General features: G+C 33.9%; 2 protein-coding genes across 2 annotated transcripts; both read right to left on the bottom strand.

Moving 5' to 3' along the window:
- Window positions 1-7,258: 7,258 nt before the first annotated feature.
- On the bottom strand, window positions 7,259-9,008 carry LOC139498701 (uncharacterized). Its single transcript, XM_071287224.1, has one exon. It carries the CDS (start codon window positions 8,960-8,962, stop codon window positions 7,955-7,957), a length of 1,008 nt encoding a protein of 335 aa, XP_071143325.1. The 5' UTR covers window positions 8,963-9,008; the 3' UTR covers window positions 7,259-7,954.
- A 127-nt stretch (window positions 9,009-9,135) lies between these two features.
- LOC139498700 (uncharacterized) lies at window positions 9,136-10,841 on the bottom strand. Its single transcript, XM_071287223.1, has one exon. It carries the CDS (start codon window positions 10,705-10,707, stop codon window positions 9,148-9,150), a length of 1,560 nt encoding a protein of 519 aa, XP_071143324.1. The 5' UTR covers window positions 10,708-10,841; the 3' UTR covers window positions 9,136-9,147.
- Window positions 10,842-11,697: the final 856 nt, after the last annotated feature.

Raw genomic sequence — 11,697 nt, 5'->3', positions numbered from 1 at the left:
CAGCAATAATGTTCAGCAAAGTAAGATTTACAAATAAGTCAACATGACTGAAATGGTCAGTTGACCCCTTTAGGAGTTATTGCCCTTTATAGCTCTTCATCTTTTATATAAGCTTTGGATTTCAAATATTTTGGCCACGAGCATCACTGAAGAGACATATTTTGTCGAAATGCGCATCTGGTGCAACAAAATTGGTACCGTTGATTTTATTACTACCACTGGGTCGATGCCTCTGCTGGTGGACTATTAGTCCCCGAGGGTATCACCAGCCCAGTAGCCAGTACTTCGGTACTGGCATGAAAATACGGATTTTTTGTGTTATTTAAATTTGCTGTTACAAAATATTAGAAATTATTATAAATTAAGGAATGTATCTCCCTCATGCAAAGCTCTGATTCCTTTCACGAATTTGACTATACTTTTTGGACCTTTTGGATTATAGCTCTTCATCTTTTATATAAGCTTTGGATTTCAAATATTTTGGCCACGAGCATCACTGAAGAGACATATTTTGTCGAAATGCGCATCTGGTGCAACAAAATTGGTACCGTTGATTTTATTATAGTCAATTTTTAACCATTTTGTAAATCTTAGTAATATTTTACAAAAATCTTCTCCTCTGAAACTACTGGGCCAAATTAATCCAAACTTGGCCACAATCATCTTTTGGGTTAGTAGTTTGAAAAATGTGTCCGGTGACCCGGCCATCAAACCAAGATGGCTGCCATGGCTAAAAATAGAACATGGGGTAAAATGCAGTTTTTGGCTTATAACTCAAAACCCAAAGCATTTAGAGCAAATCTGACACGGGGTTAAATTGTTTATCAGTTCAAGATCTATCTGCCCTTAAATTTTCAGATGAATCGGACAACCCCTTGTTGGGTTGCTGACCCTGAATTAGTAATTTTAAGGAAATTTTGCTCTTTTTGGTTATTATCTTGAATATTATTATAGATAGAGATAAACTATAAACAGCAATAATGTTCACCAAAGTAAGATTTACAAATAAGTCAACATGACTGAAATGGTCAGTTGACCCCTTTAGGAGTTATTGCCCTTTATAGTCAATTTTTAACCATTTTTCGTAAATCTTAGTAATCTTTTACAAAAATCTTCTCCTCTGAAACTACTTGGCCAAATTAATCCAAACTTGGCCACAATCATCTTTTGGGTTAGTAGTTTGAAAAATGTGTCCGGTGACCCGGCCATCCAACCAAGATGGCCGCCATGGCTAAAAATAGAACATGGGGTAAAATGCAGTTTTTGGCTTATAACTCAAAACCCAAAGCATTTAGAGCAAATCTGACATGGAATAAAATTGTTTATCAGGTCAACATTTATCTGCTCTGAAATTTTTAGATGAATCGGACAACACGTTGTTGGGTTGCTGACCCTGAATTGTTAGTTTTAAGGAAATTTTGCTGTTTTTGGTCATTATCTTGAATATTATTATTGATAGAGATAAACTGTAAACAACAATAATGCTCAGCAAAGTAAGATTTACAAATAAGTCAACATAACCAAAATGGTCAATTGACCCCCTTAGGAGTTATTGTTCTTTATAGTCAATTTTTAACAATTTTCATAAAATTTGTAAATTTTTACTAACATTTTCCACTGAAACTAATGGGCCAAGTTCATTATAGATAGAGATAATTTTAAGCAGCAAGAATGTTCAGTAAAGTAAGATGTACAAACACATCACCATCACCAAAACACAATTTTGTCATGAATCCATCTGCTTCCTTTAATATTCACATAGACCAAGGTGAGCGACACAGGCTCTTTAGAGCCTCTAGTTCGTAAATCTTAGTAATATTTTACAAAAATCTTCTCCTCTGAAACTACTGGGCCAAATTAATCCAAACTTGGCCACAATCATCTTTTAGGTTAGTAGTTTGAAAAATGTGTCCGGTGACCCGGCCATCAAACCAAGATGGCCGCCATGGCTAAAAATAGAACATGGGGTAAAATGCAGTTTTTGGCTTATAACTCAAAACCCAAAGCATTTAGAGCAAATCTGACATGGGGTAAAATTGTTTATCAGTTCAAGATCTATCTGCCCTGAAATTTTCAGATGAATCGGACAACCCGTTGTTGGGTTGCTGACCCTGAATTAGTAATTTTAAGGAAATTTTGCTCTTTTTAATTATTATCTTGAATATTATTATAGATAGAGATAAACTATAAACAGCAATAATGTTCACCAAAGTAAGATTTACAAATAAGTCAACATGACTGAAATGGTCAGTTGACCCCTTTAGGAGTTATTGCCCTTTATAGTCAATTTTTAACCATTTTTCGTAAATCTTAGTAATCTTTTACAAAAATCTTCTCCTCTGAAACTACTGGGCCAAATTAATCCAAACTTGGCCACAATCATCTTTTGGGTTAGTAGTTTGAAAAATGTGTCCGGTGACCCGGCCATCCAACCAAGATGGCCGCCATGGCTAAAAATAGAACATGGGGTAAAATGCAGTTTTTGGCTTATAACTCAAAACCCAAAGCATTTAGAGCAAATCTGACATGGAGTAAAATTGTTTATCAGGTCAACATTTATCTGCTCTGAAATTTTTAGATGAATCGGACAACCCGTTGTTGGGTTGCTGACCCTGGATTGTTAGTTTTAAGGAAATTTTGCTGTTTTTGGTCATTATCTTGAATATTATTATTGATAGAGATAAACTGTAAACAACAATAATGTTCAGCAAAGTAAGATTTACAAATAAGTCAACATGACCGAAATGGTCAATTGACCCCCTTAGGAGTTATTGTTCTTTATAGTCAATTTTTAACAATTTTCATAAAATTTGTAAATTTTTACTAACATTTTCCACTGAAACTAATGGGCCAAGTTCATTATAGATAGAGATAATTTTAAGCAGCAAGAATGTTCAGTAAAGTAAGATGTACAAACACATCACCATCACCAAAACACAATTTTGTCATGAATCCATCTGCTTCCTTTAATATTCACATAGACCAAGGTGAGCGACACAGGCTCTTTAGAGCCTCTAGTTCGTAAATCTTAGTAATCTTTTAGAAAAATCTTCTCCTCTGAAACTACTGGGCCAAATTTAACCAAACTTGGCCATAATCATCATTGGGATATCTAGTTAAATAAATGTGTCCGGTAAATCGGCCAACAAACCAAGATGGCCGCCATGGCTAAAAATAGAACATGGGGGTAAAATGCTGTTTTTGGCTTATAACTCAAAAACCAGAGCATTAAGAGCAAATCTGACAGGAAGTAAAATTGTTGATCAGGTCACGATCTATCTGCCCTGGAATTTTCAGATGAATCTGACAACCTGTTGTTAGGTTGCTGCCCCTGAATTGGTAATTTTGAGGAAATTTTGCTGTTTTTTTGTTATTATCTTGAATATTAGGCCAATTAAAATTAATTGATAGATTTTTTTTATTTTTGAAAATTTACGATTGCCGGATTTTGTTCATTTCCGTTTCCGGTAACCGCCAAACATTTCGTTTCATTCAAAACTTCCTATTTCAAATTTCGGTTTTCGTATTTCATCCGAGTAATTTAAAATGATTCTGCAGCTCTATGGTGACAAATCATCTACCGAGAATAGAGATTGATTACGAGAAGGGCATGAAATACTCGGGATTCAAGTAATACGTTGTGTCCAAGAACGCAAATTGCGGCACGACACACATTTCTGTGATTAGAACCGTTGATTATTTTATTGATAAAATGACTGTGTCAGGAATTTTTGACTATGAATTATATCCAAAGAGCAAGAATCGTGGAACACATTGGTACAAAAACATAACTGGATTAAACCAATTGACACAAGCACGAACTTGTTAGATTTATGACAGTACTGTATATTGAGTTCAAAAAGTCGGCAAACATACACTTAGATTTACCCATGGCTATTGTTTTTTTTGTTGACAAAAAGCAAACACCTTCTGTCCAAATTCCCTCAATAGAGTCATTAAACAACTTTTTACATATTAATATATTTGCATCTATAAGAAGAATCATAAAAGCACCAACCCTATTATTTTCAAAACTGTTTGAGTTTTCATTTTATTCTGTACTCATAATTCTTGTGTTGCATACCAATGCATATTTGTTCCATTTTATGGAGACAAAAAAACATAAATTTGGTGAAGGAAGTCCAACTGAAGAGAGCATTTCTCGTATGTTTATGCCGTTTACTAAATATAGGTTGTTAAAGCAGCAATTACATGTAGAACCGTGAGTGGTTGTCAACACTAGATTTGAAAAATTATGTACGATTCCTTATAAATACATGTATATACATGATATAAGCTTATTATTACACTTGGGTATATGAAGAACACATCACAAGAGGGTTTCATAAGAAATAAAAAATAAAAAATAAAATCCTCCCACCCGCCCCATTTTTTTCAAAAATTTGGATGAAAATCTACTAATTAATTTTAGTTGGCCTTATTATAGATAGAGGTAAACTGTAAACAGCAATAATGTACAGCAAAGTAAGAACTAAAAATAAGTCAGTATGACCAAAATAGTCAATTGACCCCCTAAAGAGTTATTGCCCTTCATAGTCAATTTTTAACAATTTTCTTAAAATTTGAAGATTTTCAATAACATTTTCCACAGAAAGTACTGTAATAGATAGAGAAAATTGTAAGCAGCAAGAATGTTTAGTAAAGTAAGATCTACAAACACATCACAATCACCAAAATACAATTTTGTCATGAATCCATCTGTGTCCATTGTTTAATATTCACATAGACCAAGGTGAGCGACACAGGCTCTTTAGAGCCTCTAGTTTTCTAAGGTGGAAAGTTGTATCTATGGCCACATACCATGTCTCCTTATTGCTTTATTTATAAGATAATGCATCATTAAATTGAAGGTAAGTTGTATAGGATCCTTGAAAACTATAATATGATTTGATGCTTTCCTCTTGGTATGTTCCCAAAGCCTCAGACATTCAAACATATAATTTTCAAAAGACATTAAGACCTATGTATTATTTTGTAGGCCTATGGCTGATGATCTTCTCTGCGATATTCCCCAATTAGGATCTACTAAACAGATAGACAGTGAAGGTAATTATGAATATTTTTTCTTTTATATATTTCTTATTTATTATATAATTCTAAGCCTTTCTGGACAAACATAGAGATACTCTATTTTAGTGAGTAAGAAATAAGCTCACATGACCCACCAGAATGTTTCAATCCAGTATCTAAGATTTATTTTCGCTCATCTAACTCATCTGTATAAATATACTCCCGCTTTAAAAAAGTGGGGCTATACTTTTTTATTATACCCTAGCTTTAAAAAAGTGGGGCTATACTGTTTTATACTGTTTTATTATACCCTAGCTTTAAAAAAGTGGGGGTATACTGTTTTATTATACCCTAGCTTTAAAAAAGTGGGGCTATACTGTTTTATTATACCCTAGCTTTAAAAAAGTGGGGGTATACTGTTTTATTATACCCTAGCCTTAAAAAAGTGGGGGTATACTGTTTTATTATACCCTAGCTTTAAAAAAGTGGGGGTATACTGTTTTATTATACCCTAGCTTTAAAAAAGTGGGGGTATACTGTTTTATTATACCCTAGCTTTAAAAAAGTGGGGCTTTACTGTTTTATTATACCCTAGCTTTAAAAAAGTGGGGGTATACTGTTTTATTATACCCTAGCTTTGAAAAAGTAAGGTATACTGTTTTATTATACCCTAGCTTTAAAAAAGTGGGGCTATACTGTTTTATTATACCCTAGCTTTAAAAAAGTGGGGGTTTACTGTTTTATTATACCCTAGCTTTGAAAAAGTGGGGGTATACTGTTTTATTATACCCTAGCTTTAAAAAAGTGGGGCTATACTGTTTTATTATACCCTAGCTTTAAAAAAGTGGGGGTATACTGTTTTATTATACCCTAGCTTTGAAAAAGTGGGGGTATACTGTTTTATTATTTCCTAGCTTTAAAAAAGTGGGGCTATACTGTTTTATTATACCCTAGCTTTAAAAAAGTGGGGGTATACTGTTTTATTATACCCTAGCTTTAAAAAAGTGGGGCTATATATACTGTTTTATTATACCCTAGCTTTGAAAAAGTGGGGGATATACTGTTTTATTATACCCTAGCTTTGAAAAATTTGTTTCAGTCATATATAAGTCAGTAATATGGTGTAATACGTTTTTAGAGATTCATCACTTAACAACTTCCTGTTTACTGAACACTTATATAATTTTATTACACTTAATAGCCAAATTGAAAATTTTCGTCACATTCTTCTCAGGAACTACAATACAAGGATTTCTGAAATATGGTTTCAGGGTTTATATAATTCACCTTAATCGTGTGATGGGTTTTCAGATTCATCACTCAACAACTTCCTGTTTACCGAAATATTTCGGTGGGGGTATCATCAGTGAGCAAGCAGTAGCTTATGGTTACGAAAACCTCCTGCCTGTATGGCAATGCTAGAAATGACAACATTATGTGGTAGGAATACAGTACAAATGAATGCAAGAATACTCAGAAAAGAGAAAAAGATAGATGAATAATATTACCTAGAGCCATTATGTTTTTCGGTCTGTGTATTTGTTCTTAGTTTGTCCCCTCATCTCTCCTGCTTCAGGTTAAAGTCTGGTCAAGGTAGTTTATGATAAAGTTGATGTCCAATCAACTTGAAACTTAGTACACAGGTTCATATGATATATTTCTAATTGTAATAGCAAACTAGAGTTTTGACACCAATTTCATAGTCCACTGAACATAGAGCATAATAATTCAAGTTGGCATCCTTGTAGTATGGACACATTCTAATCTGTTTAATATGAGTGAGTCTCACTAGATTAACTCCCTTAGATTTATAATATCTGTTTTAGGACATTATTTTTTTCTTTAAACTTGAAATGACTTGGGAAAGTGTAATAAGTTAAATTTTCAATAAGTCTATAAAGATGTTTTTTTTTATGATTTCAGCTGCAGAGAGTAAAGCATCAACATTTGAGGAAAAAGTTGAGGTATATTTACATTTTTTTTCATTTTTTATACAACAAATATGATTCTCTTGTAACAAACTTCATTCTGTATTCAAAAAACAGAATTACTACTCAATGCCGTCTCATATACCATATACCACAAATACTTCGTATTGGTCTCATATACCATATACCACAAATACTTCGTATTGGTCTCATATACAATATACCACAAATTCTTCGTATTGATGAAAATGTAAATGACATACTGCTAAACAGTATGAAGAAAACAATAAACTCATAAATAAAGTGCAAAGCCACACGACAACGCCGCTGCTCAGTTTATTAAAGATATGAAACAATTCATATCACTTGTATACACAATACAACATTTCAACAATATAATTTCTAATTTTCCAAGCATAAAAACTACACTCCAGTCCTATCAATCATATAATTACGATAAAAGGGGGGACTTATAAATTAAAATTTACCAACTTACTTAAGAATTAAACTTTAGATAAATAAATGTGTGTTGACGGTTCGGCGCTGTCGTGCTGAATGACCAAAACCCCCGTTTTGGCGGGGAAAATGACCGTGCGATAAGCACGACACCTACATACATCATGAACAAACAAGAGAAAATAATTTCACTCTTATTCACTTCGTTCAAACGAAAGAAATTATATTTCTCTTGTAACAAACTTCATTCTGTATTCAAAAAACAGAATTACTACTCAATGCCGTCTCATATACCATATACCACAAATACTTCGTATTGGTCTCATATACCATATACCACAAATACTTCGTATTGGTCTCATATACAATATACCACAAATTCTTCGTATTGATGAAAATGTAAATGACATACTGCTAAACAGTATGAAGAAAACAATAAACTCATAAATAAAGTGCAAAGCCACACGACAACGCCGCTGCTGAACCAAAGAAAGGGACAATATGTAAAAAAGGACTAATAATTAATTTTGAAAAATATACTAAAGACCCAAATTTTGTGAAACTAACATTCTGTCCGAAAACGAGTCCTTAACGTAACCGTCTTTTGCTGTCTCCGACCTCCAACGTCCATGCCTTTTGAAAAGTCTATCAGAAATACCAAAATTACAAGCTGCAGAAGCTCCACCAGACCTTAGACTGTGAAGGCCAAAAGATTTTATATTTGGCACAATCGGAGAAAATGCTTCTATAAATAGCTCTCGCATTCTTGTATAAGAAAGAGGTTTGTTTTCTTTTCGGAACACATAATTTTCCTTGGTTTTTGTCAAATTCTGAAATACGAAAACATCAGTATCAAGTGGATTATTGCTCCATTCTAAAAAACTCTCCAAGTTCTTCACAGGACATAATTTATTCCCGGTTCTCGCAATGATTATTCGATCACCATCTCTGTAAATATCCGTTTTACTTTTCTGTATGAATACTGACATATGACTTAGAAAAAATTGAATATCACAGGTTCTCAAATTCAGCAATTCAGAAACACGTAAAAAACCAGAATAAGATAACAAACAAGCAGAAATAGTACGCTGGTTGTAAAGGTTATTTTCACAATATAACCTGTCGAACATCTGTGAAAGCATATCTGGAGTGATCGGTTCTTTCTTTTTAATCGGAACAGATAGACGTCTCTTAGCTCCTTCAAGAATATTTTTCACTAAATCAGAATCTGTAGGAGAAATAACACTAATAATTTTATGTGCCCATCTAATACTATAAAACGCTTGATTGATAGGACTGGGCGTACGATTTTGTTGCACTAAACATGCTAAATATATAGCCACATGTATTGGTTTGGCCGGTAAAATAAATTCACTAGATATTCCATTAGATAAAGCCCATTTTTTCCATCTCAAAAAACCATAATAATAATTTTGAACGGTGTTGTTAGATTTACTTTCGGTTAACAGATCAGGAAGTAAATGAATTTTCTCAATCAAAGTATCAGGTAATTCCAACAGATCGCTTTGGAAAGCCTGCAAAAACATATGTAAAAATAAAAATCACATTAAAACATAATGTACAAAGCACATACAATTTGTATATAAACAATTTCACAATCTAATGTTCACATAACTCGTCTACCATTTCACTTAAGATTAAACCACCACCACAGCCCCTCAGGCCTACTGTAACATTACCGCCACCAACTCAAGAACTTTTATATTAGTTGTTAAAAAGGTTCAAAATCAAGTCTCAAAGCCAACACCCTGAAGGGTAAATCAATATTTCCAAATACTGATTTATTCCCTTTACCAGAAGTATAGAATTTCTTGTTAGTAGGTAAATCTATACAGCCTTTCACCTCTTTAATGAACCCTTCACCCGTAGGACATAACATCGGCCAAAAGCTTGCCGACTTCCATAAAGGTAAAACAAGTGTCCCATGAGCAAAACATTGCCTCATGTAACTTATTACTTTAGACACTAAACATACAGGTGGTACAAACCAACCATTGGCACCTTGCCAGTTAATAGTGAATGCATCGATACCCATCGAGTTCACCGTCCAATAACGGGAATAAAATACCGTTAACTTATGATTGTCATCATTTGCAAACCAGTCTATCTCATGAGGTCCCCATAGGGAATCTACATACATAAATAACTGTTCGTCAATACCCCAATCGTCATAATCAATAATACGACTGATGAAATCCGCTTTCTCGTTCAAGGTTCTAGGAACCCAAACTACATCGATAGATATATTATGTATCAAACAATTCTCAAAAATGCACATAGCAATATCCTGTAACTCAGGTTTCATACTACCTTTTTCCACAATAGTTACTACATTCTGGTTATCACTGAACCATTTAATTCGTTTATCTTTTAATACATTGATCATAGATAATAGAATATTTCTAACAGCATTTAGCTCTTTCCACGTAGAACTCTTTGAAGCCTCACATTCGGACCACATACCATGTGCTATATTAAAAGGTGTTTCTACAACATAACCACCATATCCTGTATTGCTTGCATCACTATAAACTACAGATTGACATGACACATCTGAAGAAAACTTTTTAACATTTACGTGTTCTAAATTTTCTCTCCAAAATTTAATTTGTATCAAGCTTTCTGTTGATAAAACAATACAACTATTCCACGAAGTCATACTTAAAATATCAATGCTTAAATGTTTAGACATGATATAAGCAACGTTTCCAATGACGTATGACATGGACACTATTTGTCCCACTAAAGAAGCAACCAATCGTGCATGGACTTTGCCATGTTTAGATACATAATATTCAACGTCAGCAATAGTTTTTAAAACCTTTTGAACTCTTTCGTTCGGAATGGCTATAGTGCCACGGTTTGTGTCAATTGAATAACCCAAAAATACCAAAAGTTTCATAGGTGACCATTTAGATTTTTCATTTTTAGGAACAAATCCACTCTGAATTAAATCTTGTCTCACTTGATTGGACATAGTTTTGCAAGTTTCTTCGTCCGTATGAGTGCCTAAACCATCATCTAGGTACATTAAAACTTGTTTACCTTCACCCCTCCACTTTTTTATAAGTGGTCTTGTGATCTTAGTAAATATATAACATGCTGACGAAAGTCCAAACGGGAGAACCAAAAACTTATACCATTTTTCGGTGTTTTCATGCCTCCAGGAAAACCCTAAAAATTCTGTATGTGGCATAAAAATATTAACATGGTGATATGCCGACACAATATCAAACTGGAAACAAAAAGAATTGTTTGTGATAAACTGCATGGCTATGCGAACATCTTCAAATTTTACACTTGATTTCCAAAGATGTTTGTTAACATGACGGAGGTCTAAAATAAGGCGTTTTTTCCTACCGTCCGACGCTGAAACTGTAAGAGGATTTACAACACAAGGTTGAAATTCACATTCCTCAATACAAACCCCTTATAAGAAGATCATGTATAGCTTCGGTAACAAACTCGCTATGGATGATTGCCGATCGATTGTTTTTTAAGCATATAGAAGGAGGGGTACTGTAAAAAGGAATTTTGTAACCATTCAAAATAGTATCTAAAATATAATCATAACAACCAATATTTTTCCAAAAAGAATAGTGACTTTTAAGCCTGTCCTTCACAATAATATGTGCCTGTCCCTGTTCATACTCGTAGTAATCATTAGTGAGATTATCCGAGTCACTTATCGAAGATACTTTAGTTGTATTATTTTCAATTAAATAATCTATGCTACAATTATACTCATCTTTTATAAAGTCTGTACTATTTCGATTTTGGCTGGATAGGTCTGGGATTGAAGGGACACTGGCTTCTCCAGTGCTGGAACGATCCACAACCATAACATGCACCTTGTCTATTTTGTCGTTGATATCCGCTCGTGCTGGGTTGATTTTGATACAAGGCTTGACCATTGTACCATGACTGGGGTTCACGAAAGGGCTGATTTTTTGTATCAACAAAATGAGAAGGAGTACTAGGAACAGAATAATTAGCCTTCTTAGAAGCAGACTTTTTTCCTTTTGCATTACGTTTACGTATCGCCCTACTCTCAGCTTTATTAATTTTGCTCTCATCGTCGGAGTCACTGGCCACTGGATTACTTTCATATTGCCTAACAGTCTCCCAACCCCCTTCACTACTATCGGCAATCTTAACAAGTTTATTACGTCTTTTAATCTTGTCAATTACTTCAGTAATAGTTTCCCGTGCGTAGTCGCTCTTTGAATTATCAATGGCCCAAATAGCTTGTGTCAGGTCT

Source organism: Mytilus edulis, chromosome 12 (assembly GCF_963676685.1).
Source record: "Mytilus edulis chromosome 12, xbMytEdul2.2, whole genome shotgun sequence".
Lineage (NCBI taxonomy): Eukaryota > Metazoa > Mollusca > Bivalvia > Mytilida > Mytilidae > Mytilus > Mytilus edulis.
Note: the sequence above shows the minus strand (reverse complement) of the source record. Positions and strands in the feature narration are given on the sequence as shown.

What these genes read in the sequence shown, in the direction of transcription:
- LOC139498701 (XM_071287224.1), bottom strand. Translation starts at nt 8,962, where the DNA reads ATGTTTTTGCAGGCTTTCCAAAGCGATCTGTTGGAATTACCTGATACT.
- LOC139498700 (XM_071287223.1), bottom strand. Translation starts at nt 10,707, where the DNA reads ATGCAGTTTATCACAAACAATTCTTTTTGTTTCCAGTTTGATATTGTG.